A 19,844-nucleotide genomic window follows, 5' to 3' on the forward strand; every position below is an offset into this window, starting at 1 on the left:
TGTCAGTTGCAAATATGCCATATGAATTAAGTTATGTATCTGCTACAAAGAACATGTGCATGTTATGTAAGAGGGAGATAAATGTTCTGGGGAAAACTAATTGTAGCAGTTTGAGAAGTTAGTACGTTTTTTAAACATTGTTTTGACATTGGAAGGTGGTTATATTTTTCTCCTATAGTTTTTTTTAGTTTTGACTACATAGAGGATAAGTGTCCAAGTGAGTTACTAACTTTGCTATGGAGATGTCTTCTACCTAGCTGCTTATTTTGAAGAGGAAGCAGGGAGAGGTTTAAAATGATCTGCTTGTCACATTTTCTCTTTTAAGCCTGCTTTAGACGAAAGCATATTTCTTAACATTTACGCTATGACCAAAATGCTACAGTGTAAAGTGATAAATCTTATGGCATTTCAGTTGCCATGGCACATTTCATGGCATTTTTCAAGGATAGGATCCGTCCTATTTCAGTAGCATTTTTCGTAGCATAACCATTGCAATCAGAAGTGACCTTTAGGTCACGAGTGCAGTTGTAATGGCGGCCGCATGAGATGTAAACAACGTATCACTTCACATTTTTAAAACACTATAATTATTCAACCGAGAGGAATAACGCTTCGTATGAAATGATTTTAGTTATAAAAGCATGGCGCTGATTAAATATATACTTTACGTTTACTGTATATGTATGGAAGAATATTTGTTTTTTCAATTGTAAATACCGTGCACTCGCCATATATGGTGTAACTCGATGTGCATATCATGCTGTATGTATCATACAATGTACTCGCAACAGCTAACCAAAATGTTCCATGAAATTATTTCGTGTAAAGTGCTGTCTGGTATATGATTTTTGGAAGCATTTACATAGCATTTATGCTAGCAAAAATGTTAAAGGAAATGCTTTCGTCTAAAGCTGGCTTTAAGGATTCTTGGCTAACTGGGCTTGCTCAATAGTAATGGCTTCCCAGAGAATGAGTCCTGCTCGCCAAAGGTTTAAGTACAACTTGACCAAGTTGAGAAGAACCTCCCGTAACTAAAATGCATAGTCATTTGTTTCTCCTCGTTTCCCCTTTGCTTGTGCCATAGTGACCCATGTTGCCATATTTATACCTTCTCCCCTTTGTTTCGTTGTCAAAAATTCACCAATGTTAAATATGTCTACTTTCACTGTACGGTTTACCCTTCATGATACAAACACTAAGCCCTGAATAACTGCGACTACTGCATTTTGAACGTAGCACATTTTGGCAATGCAAGCACAAGATGAAAAGGCAAACAGGTATTTACATCAGCCATGCTCCCTCCAGTCGCTTACTGCTTACAACATCACAGGGGTTCTCTCTCTTGGTCAAGCTGCAAAGAAGTGATCAAAGAAAGAGACCCCCTAGAAGGAAAATTCAAATTTGGCAAATTTCATAGGATGTGGAAAATATTTAACAATAGGCACAAACTGGGAGGAACAAGGCATTTTCTGCCTTTGTTATTTTTGGTTTTGTTCAACTGTTGTGATTGCATTCGCAACTACAATCTAAAGCAAAGTAAAAAAAGAAATATTCAAACTGACTGATACATACTTTTCCCCACCATATTCATCAACAAGTTCTCTAAACTTGCGCAATATATGAAGAGTTTCAGGCAAGTGTGTTGTGTAGATGTGCCTCAGGGAGTCATAGCTTCCAGCCTTTGCAGATGAGTTCTTTGAGGGTTCATCCCGAAGTTGAGGATCTTCCAAAAGATGAGGGACTGCATCCACACGGAAACCATCAACACCAAGGTCCAGCCAGAATTTCATCACAGACTGAAAGCAAATATACAGGAAAAATCTTTTTCTGCTGAAAACAATGTTTGCAAAAGTTCTAACATTGGATCAGTATTTGCCAAGATGCAAAAAATTGTATTTTGTATGGGTTTTAGGAATAGTATACAACTGTATGAATTCAGTTGAATGTCCCTTTTATTTGAATTTTGAACATTAAATTTCTTTACAAAAAAAAATCTCTACAATACATCAGTAAAAGTAGGGTAGATTCTGTTTATCTTAAAAATGTTATTCTCTCTCAAGTAGAATGGAAAATGAATTAACTGCTCGAAGTGATGCAAATAACCAACTCTATTGCATCACATGTGATAAAAGTAAAAGTCCGCGCGTTCATTATATACCCATCGGCAACCCTTTGATAAAACTTAACACTGGAAACAATAGCCAACAATAGCCAGACCGCTTCCGATAAGCGCGTGCACTCAGACGTTGTTGCCACATTTTCTTTACATTTCTTGTAGTTGCAAGGCGGAGCAGGCGGGTGCGTGAGTCTTTTCTCTTTACATATTGTTTAATTTGTTTGTTTCTCTTTCTTTTTCTTTACCCTTTCCTTCAATTTGGCAACATCGCTTTCCTACTCCAGTTTCTTCAAAAGAAAACCGCCCGCTTGGGTGTTTCTTTTAACAAAGAGCACCGCTCCCTTTGTTAACCGCTGGGGATATAATGAACGCGCGGACTTGGACAGGTTCTCCACAGTTCTGAAACCCTGGTTCCACTGACCCCTTTTCGCTCATAACTTGAAAATAAACCGCATATGCCATCCTGCATGAAGAGGATATGCCCTCTCTCTCTCTCACTCTCCCTCTAAAAGATATGCGTACTTATATCTATCTTAGCATTCAAGACACTTCGTCACTGATGCACCAATAACAATTATTGTAATGTACAATATCTTAATTTATACAGGATTTGAACAGTGTTTAAAAGTTACTGTACTTGTAGAAAATTAAACATACCAGCATTTCTTCAATGACACTTTCATTGCGGAAGTTCAGGTCAGGCTGTTCCTTAGTGAACTGATGCAAATAGAACTCCTTTCGTTTATCATTGTACTCCCATGCAGATCCGCCAAATACACTAATCTACAAGAAGAATATTTTGTAATTAGTGCAAATCATTTTATTAAGGACACCAAGTAAATATAAATGAAATACAAATCCCATCATCATTCATTGGTTATTTTTTGAAATATGCAACATAGAATACCAGTTTATCCAAACTGATTAAAAATGCGATTCACTTTATATTTATTGGAGTTAATCTAATATTCTTTTCTTTTGCAGATTCTTAGAGACCAGACAAGCACTTTCTCCAAACACCAAAGATAGTGCACTTATAACTTGACAAGTTTAAAAACAAGACGCTGCAAATAGCTGTTGCGCATCTCGCACAATATTTCCCCTCTCCATTCTCTGCAGCGACGTTGGTTCGCAGTGTTGCAACCTGGAGGGAGTGAAATGGTCCGAGGATTTTCAACGAAATTTGTATTCGCTTTTTCCTGGGCTGCTTTCTACCTGTCTGAGTACAGAAATTCAGCTCACCTTTCGCCAACGACTCTTTTCCTTCTTTTAAAACTTGGCCTCCCCGATGGCGCAGTGGTAGCGTCGTCGCCTTGTAACCAAGGGGTCCCGGGTCAGATTCCCGGTGGAGGCACATAGTGGTTCGGATCCCACTTTAAACTGTAGGTCCAGTCCCGATTAGCCTTACTGTGCATAAAGTGTACTTAAAACAACAAAGCAATCCAATCAAGTTCTTTTAAAACTTGAGAAACAATTTAGATACTCCCGTGGTGGCGCTTGTGGACTCGACAACATTATACTTATGTTTATGTAACTTCTTCTGATTTCGCAAATATGTTGCAACATTGTAAACAATTTATCTGGCCTGTCCTCTAAGGGGCTTTCCAGAGCAGATTGTGGATTTCGTTGGACCCGGCATGATTTGATTTTTGCATTTCGAAAATATGCAGCCAAGAGTAAAGAGCAAGAACATTTCAATACTTTAAAAATGAACACAGGCAAGCGTGTTATCAGATTGCCTTCTCGTAGCGATTGTTGTACGATAAACAAAAGAAACCCCACTCTGCTTTTTTTTTTTTTTAAAAAAAACTGCTCGATGTTGCATTCAAAAAAAGGAAGTCATTCGCCCAGAAGTTTCTCTTCGTTATAAACCTTAACGCGCGTGCGTAATACTACAGTTTACGATCCGCGCACCGCACGCATTTTCCAAGACCGGATTAAATCAAATGAACCACTGACAAACTGATATGAGCCGGCACCGTAAATCCACACAGTAAAAATAGTTTGTCATTTGTTTTAGCTTAATTTTGCTGAGTTGGCACCACTCGTACTCTCAAGGCCAGACCAGTACGTAGATGACGTAATAGGAAGTGCTCCGCAGCGATCTGCGCATATCGGGACTTAACTTGTCAGGCTATTAATACTTAGCTAGCCTCCACACAAAGTAGCATGCTGCCTGTTACACATTCTCAAACCTGTATAAAGAAATTGAAGCATTCACACAGGAGGGGTGACAAGTGATACCAAATTTGCTTTATTCAAAGCAAGAAAACAAATTGTAATTATTTTATTTCTGGGATAACAGTCTGGTTTTAAAAATTTCGCCCAACCAATCCTGCCTAGGGCACCAAAATATCTAGCTACGGGGCTGGGCCCTACTTTGTATCCGCTAAATGTGCCTCCATGGTACAGTTATACATGGGGCAACTTCCATTGTTGGTAACTTCAAATTTACTGATAAGAGCTTTATTGACGTTAACAGGATTCAACTCTTCACACCATCGCTCGTCCTTTGAAAAGCACGGCAAAGGTAACAAGAGTTATTAATTTATAATAGGCATAGTTGCCTTTAAAAGCCATCGGTACTGGACTGAAAAGAAGCACAAGCAGAAATGAAAAAACTTCATTCGCTATTCTTTAGTAGAAACTAGGAAGCCTCAAGTTTTCCACAAACTCTTGCTTTCCTTACGTCAGTTGAATTAAAGCTTGATAGGGTCCATAAACTAGACAGGAAGGATGTACACTGTACAATAGAAGTTTAGAAATGAACTAAGCTGCCAATACATTTACACTTGCACAATGATCCGCTTGTCAGTAGATCAACAAAAGGAGGCCATCATCCGTCAATAGCGTTCTTGCTGGTAGAAGCTGCAACAGTATAGACAAGAACGTCGGTTCGAGATATGAATTTCATAAGATGTAGCAAAGAGATCTATGCTAACAAAGAGCATTCTAAATGACAATCATAAGTGTTAAACAGAATTATGGGGAAGGGATGCATGGGTGTCGAAAAGGTGGAGGAAGGGGGCTATCGAACAGACTCCTCAACCCCCTGGAAATTGGCATCGTTCACATCAAGTTACCAGAAAGGAGAAACCTTGTAATTTTTATTAATAATAATAATATAAAGTGCATTCAGTTAGCATTCGAAAAGAACATCCAAATTAAAAACTGCATTACATCGAAAATATTTAGTATAAAATCCTGAAACCACGTTATTTTCATATTCTACCATTTAGTCCAACGAATAAATGCTTCCATAGTTTCCAGAATTTAAAGTAGGCCTACGAGTTAGCCTACTTTTATGCGCGAGTTCACAACAATGAGTGAAATTTCTCGACAACTTCAAAGTCCTTTTTCTTGAACAAGTTGTGTAAAAGTTTATATGAAAATACAATAACTATTAATTTCAATACACTAACTATGAAAAAAGAAAATAGGATTGAAATCAGTTGGCTGGATATTCACTTCTGGTAGATCGCATAAAAATAATAAATTCGAATAGAATGTTATTTTTATTAGCTTATAGACATTGAAATAACAATGATAACCGTGGTAATTATTATTGTTGTCATTTCTCTTAAGTTTTATCAAGGACCCGACCCTTCCCCCCTACAAAAATTAATGGATGCAGTGTATTAATAAAATGGCCTATGGTGGTAGACAGCACAAATGAGCAAACCAGGGAACAAGGAAGAGAAGGAAATTTGAAGTGGTAGGGTAATAATGGATAGACGAGCTTGAGCTATGGAAAACTGATATCTGCAGCAAAGGGTTGTACGTGATCCTATGCAGAATTTTGAATCTAAAAGAGGGTGACATTCCTAGGGAATACATTTGTGGACGCAGTTACGCAAGAATAGAAACAAGCAATTAATGCTATTCATTTATTTCATTAACATTTAATTTATAGTGTAACATAGTTGAACAAAACTTCAAAAAGCGTAGTGCATTTAATCAGACTATACAGATAACCTTAGCCCAATGAAGAGCTTCACAGGATCAATATATGGTTCCAAGTTCAGAACGTCTCCTTCCATAACTGATTGGAAGCATGGCCAGAATACTACAACCCACCTACGCACGCACGCATTAGCCTTGGGAGGGTTCCAGGAACTAAATTCCAATGTGATAAAGGTCAAGTGCTGTACCCAATTCCACAGGCAATGACCTGCGATTACGCACGGATTACGTAACACTGATACTGACCACAGGCTTTCTTCTCGGCCGCAGCAGAGAAAATTTAATTTTAGCTCATTGTCTATTTCCCCATGAACCTTTGAAACGTCAACGCATATGCGACAATGACTTCCTAGAGAAGGGAGTCCAAAAGGCCCACGGTATGAACAAGAAGTAATTTGAAGATTAAAAACTTAAAACCATTTTCTTCCTTCGATTTTCGTCGTCTGCTATATTTTTTCCATGTGTAGAAATGTTACACACTTCATTACGATTATGTATCATGTAATACTAGATCCATTGAGTAAGTATCTATAAATTTAATTCAACCCCCCCCCCCCCCAGCGCCCAACACATTTGGCTATACCCTGTCCCAGCTAACTGTAGAGCAGGGCTGCGCATAGCGGCAGAGGAGGAAAATCGAGTGGTGAAAGCGCAGTGTTGCCAACCGTACATGTACGGACGTACGGTCCAGACCTTAGTCCGTACGCTAAATGCACGGCTTGTCAGAATTTGCACTTGCAGTCTTATCCCTAATATTTCCCTAAGAAATACTTAAACCAAATCTTGACCTGGAGACAAAAAATACGATCCGTTTGCCATGTGCGTACGGTATTATCCTTTTCAAAAGTTTGCAACGCTGACAGTGCGAAGCAGGGAAAGCTGGTAACTCCAGTCGCCCATTACTCAATCCAGTTTCTCTCACTGTTCATTGGTGGAGCAGTCTCGCGTCACTACTTGCGCACAGACTTGTTCTCGTTCGCCTGGTCTACAGTTAGCTGGTACGGGGTTTAGGTACATTTGCAGCATGTAAAGGTCGTGGTATTGCTGTTACAACAATTTTTCATCATCTAAGAGAACCAAACCCAACAACCACAGACTATTACTACCCCCAAAAAGCTACCAGCCAATGTCAATGCTTAAAAGAGTTGTAGCAGCAATCACTACCTATATGAATACTCGTATAGAGGTATCAGAACACACTGTAATGCTAAATTTCTCCTATACGAAAACAGTAACAATTTCGGTACTTGTTACTTGACAAAAGTGACAGAGGTAGGGCGACTATTTTCAAAAAGTAACTGCATCACCAGTGGCGGCGATTGGATGCCAAAACTGGGGTGGCAAGGGCAGCTACTTTCTTTTGGTAGACAAGGCTTAGTATTGCATGTTCGGGGGCAAAAGTGGGGGGGGGCAACTGCTCCTCCCCCGACCCCCTAATTGCTACGCTGCCACTGCCACCACTGTGTATTCCAGTTTCTCAAAATAAGTAGCTAGCTTGTCTCCGTTATTTTGAAAGACTTGAAATAATAATTAAAAAGATTCATAATTGAAAAATACTACCTACTTTCAAACATTTGCATTTTGAAATAACCTTCTTGGGAAGGTTGGAGACTTCTCATTGGTTTGTTAATTTTAAAATTTCCGGGAAAGATTAATTAATTTTAGAGATCAATACAGTCATTTGGTAGTTAGATTAGGTGACAGACTAGTAACAGGTGAATCTCGCCCGTCAATCAAGTCAATTCAATTTACGTTAATGTTAATTGACTTATTAGATTCTGATTTCTCAGGGAGGATAACTTAATTATATTGGTTTAGATATTTCGGAATTCTACTTTAGTTTTAGAGATCATGTAAGTGGAGGGAATCCATCACTATCTTCATTGAAGATTTATTATTACATTTGGAAGTATCGGAGTGCAACTTAATTCAAGAAGTGACAAATAATTTGGTTAAAAAATCTTAAGAGTTATCGAACATTATTATATAATGAATCATCTTTATGTATTGGATACCTCTAATATACAGACAATATAAATATATGCTTACCCAGTTATTTGGAGGAACTGGCTTCCCCTGTTTGTCAACGCCTTTTCCAGGAGCCCACACGTAGTAGTCCGTGTAGGGGTCTTGGCGGTCGATGGACTTCTGGAACCACACGTGCTTGTCGCTGGAATGGTTTGGAACGAAGTCCAGGACAAGTTTCAATCCTGGAAGCCAAACGAAACGTCAAGCAATGAACCAATAAGAAAATTCTAGAAGTATGCAAAAATTCACAACATAATCATTAACAATTGAGGTAGATCCGAATTGAATCGAGTTTTTAAATTTAATCTGGAGAGTTGTAACTGGTTTTGTCACAGAATTGAACTGTTGACAGTCTCGGCATGGTAATTTTCTGCCTCAGTCTATTGCAATGAATTGTTGCCGTTTTTAGTCCACTTTATGCACAGATAGGCTAATCGAGACTGGACCTACAGTTTAAAGTGGGATCCGAAACACTGCTCTGCCTCAGTCTATGCAATTCCAATCTTCAACTCAGGTACAGTGGGATGCATAAGTATTACCAAGCAAATTGCCCACCACCATGTATCCTACTCAGTTTTATTCAATGCGAGCTTCAGAAACTGAAACAAAACACGTAAAAATAAAGTCCTATACCGCCGGTGTCACCTTATGGTGACACAAAATGAGGCTCTCTTAGCCATTGTCACCGTAAGGTGACAAGAATTAGGTACAATTCCCATGCTATTTGCACCTTGATACTTTTATATTGTGGTGGAAACACTAACAGGCTTTCTGGGAAAAGCAGTCATTGTTGGAGCACTTTCCTCCCCCCCCTTTCAACACGCCCAGGTCAAGTGTTCGAGTCCTTGTTAACCTTGTTTTTCGAGCTGTGCATGCAGACTTCAACATATTGGCTCATTACATTGTGTGTGCCAGCTAGGAACATGAAACAACTTTCATTTCATTACGAAAGTTCCATACTATGGATAGAAAGCAAAAGTTTGCGTCCTTTTCCCATAGGAGTGGGGAAAGATGGGGCGAAGTCCAGATTTTTATTATTTTTTCATGGAAATTTGGGGACACGTCCCACCCCGCTCAGTATTTTTTTTCACTTTGGCGTTCTGAATTGTACACATTTTCATGCCCTGGTGTCTTAGCTTTAAAATAAAACTTACCCGAAGCAGATTGGTCCAATAGTGTAAGTTATAACGTTTTTTCCGAAATAAGTGTAAAAATTTAAAAATCGTGCGGAAAAGCCTCGGCGGAATAGGGGGTTACTTCCATAAACCCGCCAGGCAGTCTAAAGGTCACGTAGGATGCAGGAAACAATTTAATGAAAATAGTCGTGGACAATTTGCCGAGAAATACTTGTGCATCCCGCTGTACACTTTTTTTATAACTTAGTCCAAGCTATGTCAGATGGTTAGTTACAAATACCACACCGCAAATATCTCACCCGTCATCCTTCCCACGGGAGGCCATTTGCAGGTGGAAGCCCAGAAGTGTCCCCCTCCCTTAAATTCGGTTCTGGATTGCACACTAGGCAATACAAGCAAACATTTAGAAAGTAATTTTGAATTCTAAGCACACAAAAATATTACAAATATTTCTTACCTTTCGATTTCATGTCGCCGACCAGGTTTTTAAAATCATCCAATGTTCCAAATATTGGGTCAATTGCAGTAAAATCTTCAATATCGTATCCGAAGTCAACCATGGGGGACTTGTACACGGGAGACAACCACACGGTGTTCACGCCTAACTCTTTGAAGTAATCCAACTTCGATCGAATCCCTGCAAGAAAAATAGAAGTATTTGGGTTACATCGTGAACGTTTGGGTTGGATAAAGGTAAGCGTACCAAGTAGTGTGCTCAGAATGGTGTGTTAAGCATCAATACTTAAATTGTACCAGATTTAATTTTTTCTCTACTAGTTTCATAACTTCATCTATGATACCATTGGCTGTACAGTGAACATGAACGAATACAAAGTGCTAAATATCTTCTAAGACAGACAATCAAAACCAGAGAATAATCAGTTAAAAGAAGTGAAGTTTTAGAGGGACATGTGTATACGTGCTGCGTGGTTACATACACTCAAGGTCTTTTCATGTTTAAATCAACATTGTGTGCCCACGGGCACATACATAATAAAAGAGTATATTTTATTGAATTCAGGATTTTTCAAGGAACATTTATATAAAAAATCTTACAACGTTTCTCTAAATATTTTCTACGCTTTGGAAAGCCAGGGTGCCAGTTTTTTTTCTTAAATATGTAAATGCAAAACATTTCAAACTAGCTTCAAAAATAAATGTATCGGAAGTGTGGGTATTACGGAATCATCGTGTAATGTGAAATGTACGATTCTGACTTCGGTAAGGGGTGACACTGGTGGAGATGCTGCTGCATCAAGGTCAATGGAAGTTGTGATAAGAGGTGTGAGCTGGTAACAAAAGATCTTGTTTCTGCAACGGAAAAACTGCTGATTTTACAAGGAGCACACATATTAGAATGCAGGTAGATTGCACCTCATGAATGTTAACTTGTTCTGAAATGAGCGTATTACATAATAGTGTCGGCAGATAAGGAAAGTTGTAAATACTACACAATAAGTTCACCGTAGATTTGTGCAACCAGTTCAGAAATTTGTTCCACTTTTTTTGGTAAAGAATAAGCTTCCACTATTCGAGAGTAGAATTACTGCACTTGCATAAAGTTCATTTCAGGAATATACAATCAAATTGCTGAAACCGTAAAAATAAATATATAAATAAAGAAATTAAAAAAAAAAAAAAGAATCCAAGAAAAACCGTATAGTCGAAAATTTAGTTGGGTGTCGTGTCGTTTGCGCGGAGGCTTCTTATCGGTTCATTTCCGCCGTGACATATGTCAAGACCTTCCTTGGTGGGTTTTCCCACAATCCAGAGTCATCACCGCCGCGCACACGTGTGTTTATGGCCACATGGTGCATAATGCATAAAGTGGACTTAAAACATAAAATCAAACTTGTGTTTATGACGTTGCAAAGCTGTGTTTACACTGAAATGTTAAACCTATCGAGGGAGTCAAATATGACTTTACTTTCTTCAAAAGACGTTACACAGGATTACTTGTATCAATTTTATTCCACAACACAAAATACATAAATCAGCATCAGCCTATTAACTATTGTTACAATTTTGCAAGCATTCTACAAGTACTACGTAAATGTACCCTTGGGAAGCAACAAATGTGCCCAGTCTATTGCACTTAATCATTAGACTATACACTACATAAAATCGTCAAAAACATTATAAATACAGTGTTATTTTTTGCAAACATTATACAAGTAATAGCTACGTATATATAAACAATATTTCGATACACTTGCACAAGAACAATACTAACGTTATTTGAATTCTTGTAGGTATGCAAATGCTCGAAGGCATCCTCGAAGATCGCCCGATCTTCTGCACTTCGAAAGAACACACTCAACACGCTTGTCCATTTCGATGTATTGATATTTGTGTGACAGTGGAAACCCGTTTCTTAACACCTTAAGTACTGCACTTTCAAAGTCTAACTTATCACTTTCGGATTAATCTCAGGACAGTAGTTCTTAATGAATGAAAATAATCTTTGATAAGTTCTTTCGGTTTTGTCCGAAAGTAAAGCATAAACTACTGGTGCTACGTTAGTAGCAGTATTCGTACTACCGATGTCGATATGAAGGGTATACAGCTGATAAAACTGTTTTGAGCAGACGCCAAATGTGCCACCTAAAAATACGGTTTCTGAGGCTGCCAGAACATCTTTGGATCTGACACTAGCAAAATCTAACAACCGTTTTCCATTTTCCGAGTAGTCAAGGTGAAGAAACGGAGAACAGTCATTAAAATACTTCAAAGATTCTGGTAAAGTGAGATTATCTGCATCTGGTGCATCTTTTTGAGCACCTAAAATCTATCTCCTTTTTCTGTTCAGGTACACTTCTGTCTGTCGTACACAGGAACGTTACTAACAATATCCAAACCTCGGACTATAGTGCAGGAGGCCTTATAAGAGAGCGTTTCGCGGGCTAACAACAGACGTCGCTCTCACACTACTGCCGATATTCTCGTGTCGTCTGCTCCTCAGCCGAACAAACAGGCCGAGGTAGCAAGAGGCAGAGGTCACTCACCCTTCCAGAAGGGTGCAGCGAGCTAGCTGTGGCAACCGGGCTCGCTCATTCGCGGACCCGATTGGTTCTCGCACACACACCCCCATATTGTCGTCTGCTGCAAGCCCGCGAAGCGATCTTTCTAAGACCTCCTGCATTATAGACATTCATCCATTTCTTGTCGGAATATTTGCCAAACAGGCGTTAACACTTCTTCACGAACTCTTCTTGCAATTCGCGAGTTTCTTTATTTCAAGCCCAGCATGGTCTGGCACACATGTATGTTCCGGGATGCGCACAATTCTTCCATTTTTGACGATTAACACACCTCGACATTTAGGGTTATCCTTTTCCTTAACGCAAACCTAAAAGATTTACATTGAACATTAGGTCTCAAGAATTTTATCATGAGATGTAACACGTTTTCTAATACGTATAAAAGTTTACATGTGAAAATTTGCTTACCCAAACTATCGAACCATCCTTGTTCTCCCTCTTCTTCCTATACTGCTGGCCTTCGTAAATAAGGGACTGCTTTCCACGCAGTGTTTCTTGTCTCTCTCAAGTCTCAGTTTTACATAAATACTAATTTCCCAATGTAGATCCCTCATATATACTTTCATCTTACATTCATTTATCAATCACCTTCCTTTTCAATCAAAGATAAACACCGCTGCAGCTGGGCAACGTCATAAACACACGTATGCGCGGCGGTAATGGCACTCCGGATTGTGGGAAAACACACCAAGGAAGGTCTTTACATATGTCGGGGCGGAAATGAACCGATAAGAAGCCTCCGCAAATTACTCTGTGCAAGCGACACTGATTCCTTTAGTTCATATCAAAATCAAAATCTGCGATAGGCGTATCATCGAGGGAACTTTGATTATATATATATATATATATATATATATATATATATATATATATATATATATATATATATATATATATATATATAGACACACACACACACACACACACACACAAATCTAAATGTTTAGGAAATTAGAGTTCTCATTTCATAGGAACCACGCCGATGTGAAGAGTTTGATTTTTACAAAAGTACATTTATTCATTAATATTGTTAAGCAGTATTAACATATTAATATTAATAAACATTTTCAAATCTGGTCAAGACTACTTTGGTTTAAAAGATTTCGAAAATTTGCACACAGACTCGCACAACTGCTTTTTTAAAAATAAAAGAAGACTTACTGTAAGTTAAATGTAAAAACACAATGTAGCTATATCAAATTAATATTTATATCCACATTGTTTAGATAACATTCTATTGGTTATAATTTTTGAACTTTTTATTAATAAAAAACAGTAATAAATTATAACTACAATTAATATTACAATCTTATCAATTGGCTTGAACACCAGTCATTATTTCAATTCCTTCCCCCACCACATGGCTATGGTTGATCATATTTTTTTGTCATTTAAAAAAAAGACAAAATATAAAAAGCTTCGATAGTGACGAAAAAAAATATCCGCAGTCGGTAGGATTCGAACCTACGCTCCCAGAGGGAATCTGATTTCTAGTCAGACGCCTTAACCACTCGGCCACGACTGCTGCATGACGTTAACTAGTAGAAACGTGTGTCTCGTCACGACTGACGCTCTCGAGTAGGATTCACATTGTGAGAGTTCACGATGAGCTTTAGGCAAACTGGTTGTCCTTTTGAAGCTCTGCCAGAGCGTGTTAGAAAACCTACGGGCAGTGGCGTGTCCGAGGGTTAGTAGCGTACGCAGGATTTCATCAAGGAGGGGGGTTATTTCTAAAACTTTCTCCAAATTTATATTACCATTGTTTTTCATACTTTAATTAAATAATGATACTCATAATTAATAATACCTATAATTAATTAATTAGCTGAATTACTACTAATACCGCTGCTACTATTAAGTAGTAGAGATCTACATAAATATAGTATTTATGAAAGCAAGAACGAAATTTCTTTCTAGTCATTCGATTTTTATCAAATTCTGGGAGCATTTTTTTTCTCTTTGTTACGAGATAATTGTCTCGTCAACGAGGAGAGACATTTTAAGTATGAAGAAAATCCATAAGAAAAACAACAAAATATATTAAAATAAATTGAAATAAACATGGTAGGGAACTCATCCAAGGAGCTGCGATCGTCTGGTCGGTAGAGCTTCTGACAACCACGCCGGAGATCCGGGTTCGATTCCCGGAATTGGTTTGAATTTTTCCGGCTTCTTCCCCGCATAATGTCCCCGATAATTGACATCTGCATTTTGTCTGTTCTTAACAAGTAGTTAAGCTTATTGTAGTTTGAATAATTGTCTAGTCAACAAAGTGAGACATTTTAAAGAGACATTCAAACGTGCTGCGGTATACAATGGGAAGGCGAACTGGTTACTGTATTCTTGTCTATGACTACTATACATTAGCCGCTTACAACGAACCAAGAACTTTCTTTAGTTAATTCTCATAATTCTCATTGTTCACACAAAAATGACATGTTCATTGAACACTGGCGTACGTAGAGGGGTGGCTGATGGGGTTACAGCCCCTACCGAAATATTGAGAAAATCAGAATTTTCAAATAAAAATCCGTTAAGAACTTTAAAAAATCAAAATGTGTAAATGCGAAACCTCTTTTCAAGTGAGTCCCGATTACCATTTTTTGTCTTTGAATAATAATAATAATAATAATACTGAAAAGCTCCAAAATTACGAAATATTTTTTTATGCGTCCTACCCTCCAAAACAAAGCCATGTGCTTTCCATATTTACTATTCCAGCCCACCACCCCTCCCAAATATCCTGCGTACGCCAGTGTATTGAACATTGTTGCAACTGAGATACAAAAAAAAACTTTCCTCTCTCAAATCATAGTTTCCCCTCATTTTATTTTCAAGAATGTGTTAATTTTCAAGCCATTAACTCTGAAAGACACGTGTATTTGGAATGCTGTGCTTTTCTCCGCGCTGCATGGAAATAAAAATTCAAATTATTATTATTATTATTATTATTATTAGTAGTAGTAGTAATAATGGTATTGTCCCAGATCTTTGACTGATAAATTGGCCATTTTTTTCCACAGCATTTTTCATAATATTTCACAAACTCAAGAGGGGTTAAACCCCGTAACCCCCCTTGCGTACGCCACTGGTGGGAGGTCATTTTCATTTGGCCCCACATCAAATTTCAAATGCAGGGAAATTTGACAAGATATATAACTAGCTGCTAAAAAAAAAGAGACAACAAGAACCCATAAACCCCTCCCTCCCCATCGCTACCTTAGGTATGCATCCACCTGTCCCCGTGGCGGTTGCCTTCGCCTTGCCTACTTTCTAATGCAGTGGAGAGCCCGCGTCCTTGTAAATTAGTTTAAAAATCGATAGCCCAATAGCAAAAATGTTACTTGTAAATAGAACGTTACTATTTTTTATACTTTGTACATAAATTAATATATGTACCCTTGAAATTTAATATTAATACATTATGCCATAATCACTGATGAATGAGAAACTAAGGCCATGTGGTTGCCATCTCGGGCTGCAAGTTGCTTCCCTTTTCCCCAAGAAGTACCCCACGGTTGTGATTCATATTTGTAGGCTGCACGGGCGACAATCCCTTCACAGCAGCTTTGTATTCTCACCAGGACTGGCGAGAAGAACTTTCCAAATCGTGAACAAAAATAGTGCATTCAGTTTTGCAATAGAAAATTGTTCAATTGTAAAGAGTACAAAGTAGTTTTCTTCACACTTCTCAATTGAAACTCAGGATAATTCTATTTTACGTTCTACCTATGAAAAACAATTAAAAAAAAATATATAGTAGGTATTTACACTACAATATCTCGAGCAGACATTCGCTGTATGTAATGAAACAGTTCAATATTTACTCTCAATATCTGTGATAAAGTTATTGAAGCAGGAAAATTACATCTACTTTGCGATATTGATATTGTTTTAATGATATTTCTCTTCAAAGAGCAAACATATTCGTAATCTATTTAACACATGTGTTTGGGTTTTCATGCGAATTGTTGCCGATAGATGACATTTAGGCAAATTCATATTAAGAGGCGAAATACTGACACTAAAGCAGGTAATGAATTGCAATTTTTTTACAGAATATAATGGACAACCAATCTAAGCATGCAAAGGGACGGTAGGAAATACATTAGGAGTACATCCTAGGGCGAAATAAGTCCGAACATGTCAACAAGGTTGCGGCGGTGGGAATATGGTAGTCTGGGACATTGGTCTACCAGTTTATTAAAATTTTAGTATCCGTGAAACGTCTGAAATTCCTTTATTTTCTTCTTTTTCACATTGGTACTTGTTCTGCATTGCTAAGGATTCTTGAAGGTGGCATTTAATTTTTTTTCACGAAAATAATCTCAACTTTCGACATGTCGAGTAATTCTTGTTTGTTCGTTTTCGCTTGCGTTACACGCAATATGGCGGAGAAATCTTTACTAGCGTTGTTGATGATCAGTGGGTGTGCAGTGTTTCCAACCTTCACCGAAAACTACATACTTTCGTGTTACTGATTTTGTATTTTTCTCCGGGTTCGAAAAACCCACGAACCATGCACGTAGCCCCATGAACCATGCACGGCAAGGTTAGGCAAACAGTTAAAATTGTCATCTTCAAAATTGTCGTGTTCTTGGAAAACAACGGTGCGGTTGGAAACACTGACCGGGGTGTTACATCATCGAACGCCCGCAACATTTGGTTCACGTAGTGGAACGACAGAGGCAACAGCTTTCGTGCATTGGAGAGAATCTTCAAAAACACATGAAACACCAGCGAAATAAATTAAGCGATGAGAAAAAAAACACTTCCACGACTTTTGAAAAGTGTACGGAAAGTCAGTTCGGTAAGTACTTTCTCCTGTAAAATTGAATAAATAAGTTTCGCGGATTCTAAACTTTTACCACAGTTTTCGCAAAATGAAATAACAATCTGCATGGGCCCCTTTAGAAATTTTGTTAAATCCTCCAGTACAATCCCAAGGGTCCCGGATTCGAATCCCGATCGGGCTTGGTTGTTTGTGAATGTCCATTCATCAATTTCATCACTCATCCCCATCTTCGCAAATTAGCCAAGAGGCACAAAACTCGAAGTAAAATTAACTATCAATTAAATTCAGTACAATTTTCGCTAAATATAAAGTCAGATTTTATGGAGCTGAATTAAAAAATGACTGACTGTTGTTGATTGGCGCTTACTTGTTTTCATGTTATGCAAAGGAATGTAACCAAGCTAAACTCAATGCTGTATGTTAGGGGTGCCCATCCCCTTCCCCTCAAGGCCAATGGCGCATCCCCCTCAAATCATTCGCGCCCTCAAACCATATCGTAATCCCCACAAAGTATTTAATTACGACAGCGTGTCTGCCGAAAGTAACTTTTTCCTTAGCTTTACTGAACACTTTACTTGATCTGCCCCTCCTCCCTAAACAGGGGGCCCATCACTCAAGACCACCCCTAAAATCGTTCATCATAATCGAGAATATCGCTTGTCTTGTAATGTAGTTATAATATAAAAACTTCACATTCACCTCATTACAGTGCAAAACAGCGAAGTGAGCAAGAAAATTTTTCATCCATTTTTTTGCAGGCTTTCAAGAATATTAATTGAATGGGGTGTCAATAGCTACTTTAAGATCCATTCCAGAGATACGTATTTAGTCTTTTCCAGCTTCTCCTTTGGCACGTTCAGGGTCGAAAACTTGTAAATACAGTATCCGAAATTTAATGTTCGAATTCTCTCTCCACTACAGAATTCCATTGACAATCTAAGATTTAACACTTTATCAAGAGCTTTCTATCTCCCTCTTTAAATATAATACTCAAATTTCCATGCCAATTTTAGACTAACTAAAATACACTCCATAATCTTAAGATCTATAGTTGGATACTGTCCACCCCCAAAGTTTAATTCAGAACCTCCCCCCCAGAACCCACGTGTCAATTAAGGCCTAATATGCAAGAGTTTGATATTTCTCCACCCACCCCCTTCGATAATACCCTTAAAACACTTTCCTTTCTTAATCTAATGGGTTAAATATGGTGCATTTAAGGTGTAAAATTTTTACATATATTTTGGAATTTATATTTGAAGGGAAAAAATCCCTCCAAAAATCTCTATGGCGCAACTTGCGCCATAATCCCCCCCGTGGGCACCGTAGGATAAAATTGGAAGATTGCACGTTCTGCGTTAACTAAATGATATTTATATGATAACTATAGATGATTGTATCTAACTGCATTCTATTGTGATTGGAGAGGTGATTTTTCAAGTTTAAGCTGGTTCGATGTGCACAACGTTGTCACACTGAATTTGGGAGGTGTTGCAGGTGTGAATAAATCGTCGACTGGTTGAAAGTGCACTTTTGAGGTGTAAAAGTAAACCCAGCACCAAAATCATAAGTTCATTGAGAAATACGTCGCACAGCGCATGTTAACTGTAATTACAAAGCCCTACGAAAAGAGGAATGACCAACTTCATTTTAGATGTCTACGAAGAGCCATTTGACAAAATCACATCCTTACCTTTCAGATTTCCTACTCCAAGTTGGGGATTACCGCCGTCCTTAAAAGCTGGGGTGAGAACACTGTACACAACCCCTTCCTGCCACCACTCTCTCATTGGTGGGTAGCACTTGGGTGCTTTCCAAACTATGCCGATCGAAGCGGCGATAAGGGCTGCAATGATTAACCAGAACCCAACGAAACACGCCATCCGAATTCGAACCCACAACGGATCATCCGCATACTTCATCAGAGCTTCACGAGACAGACCGGCATACATCTCTTTGTAAGAAAGAGTTTCTTCGTCGTATGGGTCATTTCGAGCTACCGGAACTAGCTTTACATTTGGCGAAATTATGGAAGACGTGAGCCTTGTTTCCTCGTTTGCTGCGCTGAGGTCGGTATTTCCCATGGCTGACCGAGTCGTACTGTTTCCCGCGTGCAACTGACAACCATTCGGATCTCAATACAAGCAAGAAACGCTACGTGCGCACTAGCGACATCTACATGCCTAATACCATGCAAGAAGTTCTGATAAAGAAAGAAGGGAGGGGGGAGATAAGTAACATTCTGGTTGCAGCAAGTATTGAAGTTTTTCTCGAATAGATGTCGCTACTGAACAACATGCAAGATATTCCAGAATCATCAGGAAATAATACCGACCTTTGATGTTCTAAAAGAATTCAAACAGGAAGACATGCTAAATTTAAAATAATTTAGTCATCGGTATTTTTGTAGGTACAGTGGAATAGATACTCCAAATTAAATAACTCATTCACATTCGCAATTCTTTCTTAATATTGTGATAAACCTATAGAGGTATATGCGGCGCCAGGGGGTGTTTGTGCAACCAAATTTTATTCAGGTCGCACCCCAATTTTTTCCCCTCTTTAGTAATATAACAATCGGTGACGACATACATGTCCAAAGTGTAATACTGTCCTAATTAGCTTATGTATAACTATCGTTCTTTGATTACTATTCTAAAAGTCGATTTTAAAGAAGTAACGAGACGTTGGTCATCTATATAAATTGATAGAGTTGAAACAAGGTTGGGGGTTTAAGTAGGAGTTTGATGTATGTGGATAAATCA

The 19,844-nt window shown here is 38.3% G+C and overlaps 1 protein-coding gene and 1 non-coding gene across 2 annotated transcripts in view; both read right to left on the reverse strand.

Annotated features, from left to right (window-relative positions):
* The window catches only part of LOC146000326 (maltase 2-like), a 32,873-nt gene extending 13,628 nt beyond the window's left edge, over positions 1–19,245 (reverse strand). The window contains exons 1-5 of the mRNA XM_083137840.1: positions 18,773–19,245; positions 9,701–9,880; positions 8,129–8,289; positions 2,774–2,899; positions 1,573–1,796 (exon numbers count right to left, since the gene is read on the reverse strand). Of these exons, the coding sequence (XP_082993966.1) occupies positions 1,573–1,796; positions 2,774–2,899; positions 8,129–8,289; positions 9,701–9,880; positions 18,773–19,163 (1,082 nt within the window). The 5' untranslated portion in view covers positions 19,164–19,245. The remainder of the gene's footprint in view (positions 1–1,572; positions 1,797–2,773; positions 2,900–8,128; positions 8,290–9,700; positions 9,881–18,772) is intronic.
* TRNAS-AGA (transfer RNA serine (anticodon AGA)) lies at positions 13,728–13,809 on the reverse strand. The gene has a single exon. It is a non-coding gene; the product is annotated as a tRNA-Ser (tRNA).
* Positions 19,246–19,844: the final 599 nt, after the last annotated feature.

Source organism: Lepisma saccharinum, chromosome 16, assembly GCF_977018435.1.
Source record: "Lepisma saccharinum chromosome 16, izLepSacc3.1, whole genome shotgun sequence".
Classification (NCBI taxonomy): Eukaryota; Metazoa; Arthropoda; class Insecta; order Zygentoma; family Lepismatidae; genus Lepisma; species Lepisma saccharinum.